This window comes from Patiria miniata, unplaced genomic scaffold (assembly GCF_015706575.1).
Source record: "Patiria miniata isolate m_02_andy unplaced genomic scaffold, ASM1570657v1 HiC_scaffold_2, whole genome shotgun sequence".
In the NCBI taxonomy this organism is placed as follows: domain Eukaryota; kingdom Metazoa; phylum Echinodermata; class Asteroidea; order Valvatida; family Asterinidae; genus Patiria; species Patiria miniata.
This window is the reverse complement of record NW_024037058.1, coordinates 6,793,245-6,806,780: the sequence shown is the minus strand read 5'-3', so window position 1 is coordinate 6,806,780 and position 13,536 is coordinate 6,793,245. Positions and strand designations below refer to the sequence as shown.

Sequence of the window (13,536 nt, the reverse complement as noted above, 5' to 3'; positions counted from 1 at the left end):
AACACTCCTATATTTGTGAACTCCATTTGTGAACTCAATCTGGACTTGGGCCCTTTTTATATTCAGAAATTCAATTGATTCCATATTAAATCAAGTACTTGGGTATACTCTCAATACAGAATCACACATAGAAATAGTAGTCCTTTGTGACAGAAACACTCCTATATTTGTGAACTCCATTTGTGAACTCAATCTGGACTTGGGCCCTTTTCATATTCAGGAATTCAATTGATTCCATATTAAATCAAGTACTTGAAGATTCTACATAATTATTACTTACATGCGATTGTCAGAAATGAACCTAGATAGAGCCACTTTGAGAAATAACAATACAAAATCCCTGTTCACATTATATCTTGACGAGATTAACTTTTGCATCTTTTTGACTAAAAGTGTTGAAATGCCTCGCCTGTTTTCTATTGTGATAGGGAAATATAAGCTGCAATATCGACAGTTCTGAAGTTTTGACAGTGTGATGAACATAAGTTATGAAGAAATATTAATGAACACATTGTCATGCATTACATTGATCTTGTAAACCAGGAATGTTTGGCCTAGGCAGTATTCCTAAACTGTACCATAAGTTGGTGCTTTTGCAGGGTGGCACTTTGTATAGTTGTTGAAAGGGGGGGGGGAGCATATTGTCTTGAGTGCGGAACTCCAAGACCTTCAAATAGAAAGAGACAAGATAGACACATCCCTGAAGCTTTGGCTACTTGCCAACGCCGTTCCTCAATTTTAATAACATTTCAGATACACTCGTACCACCAAAAATGATGACTCCAGCGAGAATCTTGCTGAGTTGGGCTGGGTGACCATCAACAATCTCCTGGCAAATGATGTCTACAAAGACGTGCTGAGACCGCAGGACACGAGGGGCAAGACCAAACAGGTGGCCCTCAGGGTCATAGCACGGGGCAAGCCTCCAGGTAATGAAGGGTCATAACCGGGGGCAAGGTTAAAACAGGTCAAAGGCAGAGGAAAACCAAGGCCAAGTTCGGGCAAGGACCATTAGTGGACTAGTGGTTGATTTGTGACGTACCTTACGCCTGCGCACTAATAGCAAAGTGCAAACGTCTCTAGTCGAACGCTGGTCAAAATGTCATCGCAAAACGTCTGGATCCTGGCTCCCTGCTGTACGTTATGAACGCGCGCGGCTATGGTTACCAGCGATGCAACCAGCCCCAGTAGGTTGGTTCCAAATAGTCGACTAGCGTAGTTAACCATCGTCGACTAGACAGAGTTCGGGGAAGTGTTAGTCGACCAATGGTTAACTATAGTCCTTGCGCGAACTTGCCCCAATGTGCAGATTTGCATACAGTCAAACTCATGAACCAGCGTCGGGATCAGTACAGGTCATAGATATATGCAGGTAATAGCAAGGGGCTTGCTGATACCTAATAGTACTGGTACAGGTTACTTAGCCTACACTAAGATTTATCTTCAAGCAAACTTGAATCCTGGATCCTGATTGGTTGATCCATGGCCGTGCTACATATAACCATACCGCACGGCCACGGTCCATACCGCACTCTGCGTATTCCGCTGTTTCAAGATGCGAGCGCCATTCCAGCTGCATACGCTTAACTGCTGAATGTCCGTGTAAAGCGTGCTCGTTCCAACTGCACTGCGCGTCAAGTTTGCTTGAAGATAAATTAGTTATCACGCTCGCGCTCATGGAACACGAAAATGTAGTGCGTCTGTGTCCCACATACCTTCGGCCTCGTGGTATGTGGGACACAGACGCACTACATTATTCCGTGTTCCACTCGCGCTCGCACGATAACTAATACAATACAAAGGACAACAACGAGGTCAATACAGGACAAATCCAAGGAAAACCAACAGGCTAATAGTGTGGGACAAGCTACCAGTCCAATAGAGATAGTAGCCATGTAAGGAAAGCTGGTCAATACAAGACAAAGCTAGGGCAGTCCGCAAGGGTCATACAGGTAATACAAGGCTGGCGTAGTCGGGGACAGGCCAGCATAAACGTTGTCTGCGATTGGGCCGCTGATGACCGAGGTTCTCCTGCAAATAAAGTGTGGATACTCATAGTACAACCTTAGCAGAACCCTAGCACATCTGGGTATATCTGTAGGATATCTGTAGGATATCTGTAGCGAATTCGTAGAGATTTCTACCACGGGTGATCTATGAATCTCCAAGAATATATGTACAAATAGCCACGAATAACACTACGAATCAATACAGTTGTCCTACGGATGTCCTATGGTTGCACTATGGATTGATTTTCATGACGTTTAACCACCAGTGGCGGCGCTATGGGGGGCATTTGCCCCCCACGTTTTGTCTTTGACAACCCCCCCCCCCCCCCCCGCAGTTTGCCCTCCCCCCCCCCCAGTTTTCCCCGAACACTTGATCTACAAGTAGATCAATAATGTTTATTTTCTTCGCTGTTCAGATTCATAAAATTTAGGGCCAATTAAAGCATTGAAACATTGGTACTTAAGACAAAACACGCCACACATGCATTTCTACAGCCGTAGATAGTGTGCAGCCAATGTCTTTGTACATTTGTTATACACCATTCTGCGGTTTGATACATTTATCATTCATAAAAACGACTACACTGCTAAGTTGCTCTAGTGGCTTATTTCCGGACCATTGACAATGGTACGCGCAAGCGTACACAGGCTTGAATTTTTTTGACTGCCCCGCCCAAATTATTTTCTTGCCCCCCAATTGCCCCCCCCCCCCAAAATTTTTTTGGGAATCTGGCGCTGCCACTGTTCACCAAGGAAGTTTTGACGAGTTTTAATCTTCTGTAGCCCCTCCATGAACACCCAAGAAAGATGACGGATGACCACGGAGGTACTAAGGATAAATACGGTACTCCCACAGTTCACAAATTTCAAACCGTGGTTATCTGTAGCTCCAAACCGTAAATGTGTGACTGGGGCTTTTGCCATCAGGTATAAAGCCAGGTTCAAACTTCCAGGTCATAGGCAGGGGCAAGCTTCCATGTCAGTAAAGGTTATACAATGCCACCAGGTCAATAAAGGTCATAGCTAGAGGCAAGGTAATAGGTTGGAAAAGGTCTAACGGTCATTGCCAGGGGCAACCAACCTGGTCAGTACAGGAGATGACATAATATGAATGGGCTAACAAGTTCAGGAAACGGGAGGAAAAAGTTCATCCCCTCCCTTTTTACCACTTCCCTTGTTTTTCCCTTTTGTTTTCTCTGTCCAGTCGGGGGAATCTCAGTTCAAGAGAATTTTGAGTTGAGTGTGGTTCCTCTGACCATCCAGCTGACGAACAAGTTTTTCAAGAAGATGATGGGCTTCTTCTTCCCCGGAAGAAATGTGGACCAGGAGTCGATACCAGAGGAGCAAGGCAAAGGTCAAGGTACAAAGTTCAAAGGATATTCATGCTGTATTATTTTTTAACCAAACTTTACATCGGCTTCCAGAAGTTTCATATTGGACCAATAATTATTATGATTAAAAATAACCACAATATCTCCAATTACATTTCCTTAACTAGCCGTATTCAGCACTTTAAAATAAAAAACACAAGTTTAAGTAGTCATTTTACCATTTTGGAACATTCCAAAGACCCAATTACATTGGCAAGCTAGAATTACAAAAGAGTGTGTCACACAGTACACCCATTCATGTTCCATAACTGTGGGGACCACACACAAGTCCTTTGGTACTTTATGGGGACCGAAGATGCTGTGGGGACCTCAGAAAGTCCCAATAACTCGGTCCTGCTTTCCCTAACAATGAAAAACTTTCCATAATGCTAATGCAATGAATTTGCCTGATGCTGATGCAAACTCTTTATTCTTAAATATTTTTTCACATTACAGGTGGTGGTGGTGATGATGATTTGGATAGCCTGGGATCATTCTCAAGGGTATGAGATTGCTTTGTTTTTCTGTAATGCACATATGCCATTAGCTATATCAGTGAATCTGCAAGTGGAGTTATTTAAGACATCAGAGTGTTACCATGGGCGTCGCCAGGATTTTTTTTAGAGGGGGGCAAACATTTTTTTTGCCAAAAAATGCTTGTATTTCTCAACACATTCTCGATTTATCAGTTTTAGAGGGGGGCAGGGACATTTTGCCCCCCCCCCCCCCAACTCATTAAATTTACAACACTTTGTCTTCGCACCTCTTTTTCTTTTCTTTTTTTTCTGTCTTTTTTCTTCCTTTTTTTTTTTTTTTTTTTTGCTTTTCCAGGGGGGGGGGGGGCAAGTGCCCCCCCCCTTGCCCCCCCCCTTGCGACGCCCATGAGTGTTACTCAGGCGAAGTGTATGACTCTGTAATCATGTGGGGGAAAAAAAACTAATTTGCATCGGAATAATGAAAATAGCAGATGAAAATGTATGCAGTAAATAAATTGTAGTGCTGATATAGCACTTTCCATCGTATCAACAGTCTTAAAGCGGTTTACAGTTATTTCCCCATTCATCAGGCCACGACACCACACGGCAGCTGACACCAGTGCACATTCGGCCCTTTACCCTCACAGGTACCTATTTATACTCCTGGGTGTAGAGAGGCAATTGTAGTAAAGAGTCTTGCCCAAGGGCACAAACACATATTGAAACCAAAAGTCGGCTGCCGTTTATTTATTTGTCGGTTTGTCTTTAAATCCTGATGTTACCGAATTGTCTTTTAATACCACCTGAATTCAGACTCAGAGTTTGTTCCATTCAATATTTAGACTGGCAGTATCAGATCAACCAGCAGCGACGAATCTATCACGTCACCCAGAGATTCCTTCAAGGTATTGTCTGTTTTTCAGCTTCTGCCAATTCGGGCGATTCACAATGCAGTGCGCCACCAAGAGTTTGCCACGGAGAGTCCATTATTTAAAGTTTACGGTCGACAAAACATGGCCCATTTGAATGAGTGTCAGTAGACAACTTGAGCTACTTTGTCATAGATTGGGGCATGGCGTTCTGCCGCCTTACAAAAAAACCACCATAATGATAAAAAGACAAAAAAACCACCATAATGATAAAAAGAAAAGAAAGGAGGCAAACGAATATCGAATCATACGCTTAAAAAACATTTGACTGAAAAAACGAACAATTTTCAAATGTCCCGCGCTGCGAATTTGTCGCCCATCTCCCACAATGCACGGGGGAAAATAAACTCTCCGTGGCAAACTCTTGGTGGTGCACTGCATTGAAAATCACCCAAATTCACATAACAAGGGGTGTGGATTAACGGGTAGAACGGGGAACCGGGTACCAAATTGAAAAAAAAAAAAAAAAATCAAGTTTGTTATTGTGAAGAAGGTTAATTACAAAAACTGCAAAAGATATCAAATTGAACTGGCCACTGTGTGCTTGTTATTTCTTCTTCTTTTTTTAGGGCAAAAAGAAAGGAGGAACTTTCCAAAAGTTAAGGGAGGCTACCATCATTGATAAGATGAAGGTAAGGAACTCTTTAAACGCCAAAACAAGACATAATTTCAATTATAACTTGATTTAAGATGAAGGGGGAACTTCGTAAAAAGTAGTTATTGTTTATAATACAAGTCTTGGCTTCAGATGGAATGTAATGTGTAATGTTCTTGTGTCATTTCAGGAAAGAGCAAGAAACAACGTGTTCTACATCATCAAGATCCCCTCCGTGCCGCTTTGCGTCAGCTATAAGGTCAGACAGATTAAAGGGGCTCACACCTTTGTGGATCATTAGTTTTGCCCTAAAGCAGGTTATATGAAAGACCTGCTGATCACATCGGATCCAACCTAGCCCCAGGGCTGACTTTATTTCCAACCTCATTTCCAATAGAAGCCTTGGATAGGAAACTTGCTTCCTTTATTGTGATTCGATACCGCAATTACCAAGAAATGGAATTTTATCATGTACTTGTTGTTATTTCCAACGGCTATAATCATAGCTGCCAACATTTCCAAATTTGAATCAGTAATGAACAAAGCTTTGAAGCAAATTTGCGTCCACTTGGGCGAGCGCGAAGCCATTCTTGGCGTGGGGTCCGGGGCCCGCCCAAGGGCCCCGGGAAAATTTGGTTTCTAGATGCTCTGTGGTGCAATCTGAGGCCATTTCTGGCCACTTTCCTTTAACATTTTTAAGCAGGTTTTTGTTTAAATATAAGAAGAATTTTTGTTTCACATGACATTTAACGAACACCAATATTTCATGAACAAAATAAAAGGGATGCAACATACCTACTACAGGACCCGCGCATCACTTTCATAGAGGGTTCTGTAAGTTGCCGATTTTGCTCTCCTGAGAAACTTGACATCAAAGTCTCTGGAGTTACAAGGACCTCTCTGTTGAGCTTTTGTGATCAGCACAGAGGACAGTACATCAGTGCTCATCGATCCCCTGAAGTCTGTCTTGTTTTTCCTCACTTGGCTAAATACCTGTTCACATTCTGCATTGCTGTGTGGAATTGTGAGGATGCCCAGCATGACTTTTGCAAGTCTGTCATAACATAGCTGCCCAGATGGATCCTTCTCTGCAGCCAGTAATGCCCATTGCTTGTCACAATCTGTTTCATTCTGTACTGCCTCTGGAATATCAGCAAGTTAATACGCAAGAAACTGACTCTGTAGTATATCTGTAGCCTCGTACTTCGTTTCATCTTCTTTAACAAACAGCATGCAGGGAAACTTGTCTGTGAAAAACTTAACAGATGAGAACTTGGCATTCACTCTCAGACTACAATCTGCTACTTCAGCATGTGCAAGAACAACAGATTTCAAAGGAAATTTTGTGACAATATAATCACAAGCCTTTGTGTAATACAGACGCACCATTGCAAAAACTTCTTGCAGTCAGTGTCATCTAACTCTTTGTCCATGATGTCTCTTGTTTCACTTCCAGTGACAAGCTCCTTGTCTTCTTTTTGATTCTTGGGGTTCTTGTAGTTGACATATGTCAAGTCAGTGACTGCTTTAATGGCCTCTGGTCTTACAAATTTGGTGTAGAGATCAAGCAACAGCCTTTCGAGTTCTCTATTCAGTTTATGTACATAAGGACTTCTTGTCTGAAGAATGACACTTTTTCTGTCAAATGCAGATATACTTCGACTGAGAAAGTGTGCTACAGCAAGTTTATACTTTGACTGTAGTGCTGTAGCAATTCTTTGCTGTCTTGTTTCTTCAATCCCATCTTCAGTTTTTGAAGTGTTCCGGCCATGACCTGAAGCTACAGAAGGCTTAGGTGTACTTGTTTTCTTCTTAGATGATCCCGACGGTTTTCCAATCTTGCTGGCCGCTGCTACAAGCATGACAAGTGGATGTAAATTTGGTTTCTTGGTTGTCTTGACACTTTCAGCCCGTTGTCTTTTACAAGTCTGAACTGTTCCATCAACTTGGCGTTTTTCTCCTGGAGATGCAGCATGTCTGTGTGGACTTGATCCGTTTGATGTACTGGGTGGAGTGCTGGAGGACGAAGATTTACTGGCGAGTATCGAGGACACACCATCTGCAGACTTGCTTGTCATGTTGCAACTACCAAATACGAAATGCCTGGATGTTTGGTGAAATTTGGTCAGCAGGGCTTTGCTTTTTGGCCCCTTTCCCCTTGGGCTTTTGCTCCTCCTCAAAGAAGATTTGGAGTGCATTCCACTGATTGAGAAAGCGTGGTAAACACTGACCAAGAGACAGCCATCGGGTGCAAACATGCTTCAAAACTGCTTGAACCTCATTACCGCATAGTTTTTGGAATTTTCTCAATTCCAACTTCCTGTTAACACTAGCCTCAAGATAGTAAAACACATCAATAAGAAGGGAATCAATGGAGAAAGGAATTGCAGATGATGCAGCCTTTGCAGCAAGATCCATCCGATGATTTGGACAACCAAGAACAATTATCTCAGGCTGACACTCTTTCAAGTAAGTCCCAACTCCTTTCAGACAACCAACCATCACAGATGCATTGTCCGATCCCAATGCGGTACAGTTTTGCCATGGCACATCATGCTTTTTCAATTCTGTTATGAGAAGTTTTGCAATGTTTTCACCAGTTGACTGATCTTCCAATTCAGTCATTGACAACAATGAACAGACAACTTGCTTGACCTCACTGTCATAGTAATTGACGACGATTGGGTACAGCTTGCTACTACTTGTGTTGCTTCCATCAGTGGAAATGGCAAATGGGCTTGCTTTCATAGACGATATCATTCTGCTCTGACCATCTTTAGCCATTTCATGCATCAAACATGTAGTTGTGGTCCTAGCACTTGAACACTTCTTTACCTCCTCCAAATTTGGAAAGGCTTTTCTCAACAAAGGCCCGACATGACTAGCTGCAGAGAGTGGAATGTTGTGTTCCAAGTAAAATGCTGTAAACAAGCACTCAGCTCGTGTGACATGTAAATCTTGTGATGTGGATGCCAACGATGTCAGTTTCATTGTTGAATGAGCTTCGGTCCTCATGCTCATGCTATCTACATGCAGTTTTGATTTTGTGTGCTTAACGAGTTCATTACGACCGCCGTGTGCGATGGAGATATCTCGCCTACATACCTTGCAGAACGCATGCTGTTTGTCCTTTTTTGACGATGTGATGAAATCAAATTCCTGTCCGTATTTTTCCCGTAAAACTGACCCTTTCTAGTTGCCTTGGTAGTTATGGTGATGTCGCTCACATAACATTAAGTGTGAAAAATTGTTCTGTGAAAACTACAAACGTCAAATAAATATGTGCACAACAACTACCGAAATACACGCGGCGCGGCGCAGCACGGTACACATGGCGATTTTTCGGTGGCACTCGCACGCTGGTTCCCAGTGTTTATACACACGTACATAAACGAACAAGCTGGTGCCCAGCAATAACGCTCCTATTAAGGCTCCTCACATTAGATTTGAAATCAAGTCGGTAATTGATCGGATTTAGTCCGCCTGCGCTTTGGATTGCGGAATGTTGAACTGCGCAGCGCAGGTTCACATAGCGGTGGCGCAAGCAGACAAAAATGACAGTATCCAAGGACTCATTTCAAGTCTACACTCAGTTATTCTTCTGTATTTCGGTTTTGCAATGAAAAGAACGTAATAGTATCGATACTACTAACCGACGTGTGAGTGTTTCTGTTTTGTTCGCATTAGAAACAACGCAAGTACAAGAGAAAAAGTATCGATTCCATGTTTTTCAACGTTTTGGTTTTATTTCCAATGAAATCAATGCGAGTACATGACAAAAAAGAATCGATCCAAATCCGAATTCCGTGAATTCGGTTGTCAAATCAAAAACTGGGGCCGACATTGTCGAATTCGTAACTTTCAAGAGCAATTTCTTTTTTTTGTATTTTTTTCATTAATTCGTAACAATTACGACTTCTTCGTAACAGTTGGCAGCTATGTATAATATGTTTTCACGATCATTGTAATTATTATGTCTGCACCTTCTCAAATGTAATCCTTTCCTTTACAATTTGCTCATTTTTATATGGAATGTGATACTAACTTATTGGCTGGATAATATTATAACAGGTAAACTTCAAAAAACAAAGTTCTGTTGTTGTGACTCAAGATTTGACTCTGTTTGACCCCGCATACAAAAACGAACACTGATGTAAAGCACAGGCAGGCACCAGACCATTTCTTATTTGCATACGTATCCAAAAATTAGATATATGCAAATGATCCAATACCAGGGTGACACAACAGGTAGTGTTGGGAGTGTACTACTTGGCACCATGAGAACGAGGTTGTATCGGATCGTGTGTCATTTTATAAATGTCATATCAAATGAATCAAGGCCCCTCAAAATGTTATTCCTATTTAACACTTCCAAAACTGGCTTTGAGAAAACAAACTGTCTTTTGTCTTGGTAGGGAGAGAAGGAGAAGAACATTGAGGATGTGCACAATTTCCACCTGGTTCTGCCATCGCTGGAGTATCACAACTGCACATGGACTTGGCTGGATTTACTCATGGCACTCAAAAAAGAATACAAGCAAGCCCTGGTCTCACAGGTATTGAGCACACACACTTCTTTGGTAACATTTCCTGAGCTAATTTACTTGAACTGCAATAAGCACAGATAGTTGTGAAGCACAGAAACTAGTTGCTGAGAAGAGACTGGTTACCACCCCAGTCGTGACACAGACTTGCCCGATTCCTAAGGTCAATATCGTTGGAAGTGTTACAGGACGACAAATTTTTGAGGCACAGAAACTATTTTTTAGCTGCTAACTCCCTAGGGGGTGTGCACAATTATATTGAAATTGCAGGATTCAGGTCTGTTAGGATTAAAACTTGTCACATAGTTTTGCTGATAAATAGTTTTCTGTGAAATTTGGAGTTGTATCATTGAATGGGCAATCGAAGGCACCATGGATGTAATGGATAGATAGAATACTATAGTACTACTGTAGATAGTATACTACAGTCTTCATTCAACTGATCAGTGGAGTGCATGGGTGTCCCACAGACTTGGTTTGCATATTTGGCTCATGTGTTTATTGGTTTTCATGACAACACAGGCTATCAAAGAGAAGCTGAGGTTCAAGATCGGACACAAGGAGGAGGGACCATCAAACTCTGATACAAGGTGGGATTTTATATGCTGGTCTGTTTTCAATTGTCAGTAACATACGCTGAGTGGCTGAGGGGGGTCTTGCTAGTTGGCTGACTGGCTGGCTGGCTCCCCGGTTGGTTGGCTGGCTGGCTCCCCGGCTGGCTGGTTGGTAGGCGGGCTGGCTGGCTGGCTGGCTGGCTGACTGGCGGGCTGGCTGGCTGGCTCCCCGGCTGGTTGGCTGGTTGGCTCCCCGGCTAGTTGGCTGGTTGGCTGGCTGGTTGGCTGGCTCCCCGGCTGGTTGGCTGGCTGGTTGGCTGGTTGGCTGGCTCCCCGGCTGGCTGGCTGACTGGCAGGCTGGCTGGCTGGCTGGTTGGCAGGCGGGCTGGTTGGCTGGCTGGCTGGCTGGCTAGCTTGCTTGTTTACAAGCAATCTGGCTGTTTGATTTTTGGCTGACTTGCCAACAGGTTTACATTTTGATTGGTTGGCCGGCAGGATTGCAGTCTGTTTTGCAGGTTGGCAACATCACTGACTACTTGGCTCATGTATTTTATAGCGGGATATTTTGCAAATTGTTATTATTTACTTTTTCTCCAGGGAGGACGCAGATAAGGCGAAGTTGCTCATGGGTGCCAAGGTTACCAACATTGTAAGTTTGGAAAGCTGTATGGACTTTAATAATCGTCAACAAAAACCTTGACACAGTTATGTTAAACTGTAGAACTGTTTTTGTAAATTCCCATCCTTTATACCTTTCGACACATGTTGATTTTTCTGATGTCACGTGATTTAAGGAATATTCATCAGTCTCAAATACAGTGAAATCTCGATCAGTCAAACCTCAAGGGAACAGGTTCAAAATTTGACTTAAACCAAGTTTTTAGTTAAGCAGGGTTGTACTGTATATCAATGTTTTACTACTGAAGGGAATGGATTCTTTGTTTGACTGAACTGTTGTTTTGAGTTATCAGAGTTTGACTTATCGAGATTTCACTCTCCTTTTTCTCACTTAAATTTGCCACCTGTCTTTTGTTTCCTAGGCAACTGAAGAGAAATCTTCTTCAAAGAGGGCCCTTTTTGGTAAAGGACAAAGTAACCACTGATAGACACTGCAATTACAGATGACAAAGGACAACCAGTTTGTATAGATGCTTCAAGTTTGTGGAGTAATCTTTTTCCATATTATGCTGGCCAATATTAAACCTATGTGCTTTTCGTTTCTTTTTTTATTAGTTTTTTTATTGAGTAAAAACGTATATGAATTGCCGCCAAAGAATCATGTCGTATTCCTGATCTTCATTATATTCAAGATGCTAACTTGAGTTGTAAAAGAACCAGACTGCAACAAACTTGCTAATCAGCAATTTGATTATTCATGTTAACGGCTGTTAGCTTCAAGTGTTGCAGCATATTGGGACAGTGATGTGTTAAAACAAATACATTTGAACTAAATGTTGAATTGGCTCTTCACTTTATCCTCCGCAGAATTTTAAAAGAGGATCCGTTTATGTGATGAAAGAAAGCATGTCAAATATATATCAAGTGAAAATGTATATTAAATATTGATAAAAATTTTATATCAAATGATGGAGTTTTTATAATCAACCATGTAATGTTTTGTTACCTTTTCACAGAATTCCTTTAATCATAAATCTTTGGTTTTTACATTTGTCGTGTATTAAACATTACAAATATCAAACACTGAATAATGTGAAATTAATATTTCTTTGATGGGAAATACTCATAAAATAATAGTTTACCCACCCAAAACTCATTGTACAATTGCAGATAAATGAAAAAAAGATTAAATTCAAAGAATTATGTAACAAAATTTGACCCAATTGTATTATTTAAAATCCTTAAGTATCTAATATCTTCCTTCATAAACTTCCCCCTGAAATAGAGTTTTAAACGTTTTGTTACAGAGAAATAAGTGTGACAGAAGTAAACTGGATCAATTTTGTAATTTTTTACACAAAAGTTATGTGATTCCATTTCTTTTAATTGACCACAAATATCATTCACTGTTGGCAAAGAAATGTTTTATGGACATAACAAAATGGTATTGCTTCGTAATATGTCTGTTTGTTGAAAGTAACAAATAAGTCATTTATCAATCTCAAAATCATTATTTCGTCAATTACTGCATTTTCAATGAACAATATAATGTGTTTTACTTACAGTCTGTAATTCACCAATATTAGTAAGTCTTTGTATTCAAAACAACAGGAGATACAAAGTTGCTATTCTTCAAGCAATTGGCAAAAAGTTCAGTTGTCTTGTGTGTAATATCCCCATCACACTTTAGCTTTGAACTGACTATATCAGCGATTTTCTATAGTTTTAATATTTAAATTTGAAAATTTAAATTTGGCTTTGAAAACACAAGTTGTTATTTAAACTTGTGTACCCAGGTACCCAAATGTGCAAGAAATGTCGTCATATGCAAATCGTCTATTATGAGATTCCGTTCCGTGTCTAGTAATGTTGAATTTTTGAGTGCAATTTTAATATTGTTAAATTATTGTAGACAAAATTTTCTAGCAGCGCAACCTACAGTGTAATTTTAACTTAATTCTGTAAAATTATGTCTGCTTAGCTACATTTATGACTACATTTGGTACAAGTCTAGACACATGAATAAATCAATCCTAACAGAATTTTTATAAATTAAAACTTGATTGATATTTTGCATCTTTTGAAATGATCGACAACCAAGCCTGGGGCGTTTCAAAACACTGTTCTCGTGTGACCCACGAAGAGTGTTCTCTGGTTGCTGATTACGAATGCCCAGGTGCGTGTGGAGTGCAGCTGGGTGAAAATTCAAGATAGCAGCCTCCGTATTTAAATGCCCAATAAAATGACAGCGCTACTAATTTAATTTTAATACAAAAATAATTACAATCCAGGAACAGCTATAAAAAAATTGGCAAAGACAAGGCTGCCAAGCCCCTCTGTTAGGCCAAAAAAAAAAAATATTCAGTCTCTGGTCAGACCAAAGTTCCGGAATTGACGCGGCCACGCGGCTTTTTTTTTTTCCCCTTCAAGCTTGGATTGTA

General features: G+C 41.0%; 1 protein-coding gene across 1 annotated transcript in view; it reads left to right on the top strand.

Moving 5' to 3' along the window:
* LOC119726198 (protein KIAA0100-like) overlaps positions 1–13,153 on the top strand; it is a 38,006-nt gene extending 24,853 nt beyond the window's left edge. The window contains exons 17-26 of the mRNA XM_038197798.1: positions 754–929; positions 3,214–3,369; positions 3,836–3,882; positions 4,698–4,760; positions 5,354–5,416; positions 5,570–5,638; positions 9,795–9,935; positions 10,446–10,513; positions 11,075–11,126; positions 11,518–13,153. Of these exons, the coding sequence (XP_038053726.1) occupies positions 754–929; positions 3,214–3,369; positions 3,836–3,882; positions 4,698–4,760; positions 5,354–5,416; positions 5,570–5,638; positions 9,795–9,935; positions 10,446–10,513; positions 11,075–11,126; positions 11,518–11,580 (898 nt within the window). The 3' untranslated portion in view covers positions 11,581–13,153. The remainder of the gene's footprint in view (positions 1–753; positions 930–3,213; positions 3,370–3,835; positions 3,883–4,697; positions 4,761–5,353; positions 5,417–5,569; positions 5,639–9,794; positions 9,936–10,445; positions 10,514–11,074; positions 11,127–11,517) is intronic.
* The last annotated feature ends 383 nt before the right edge of the window (positions 13,154–13,536 follow it).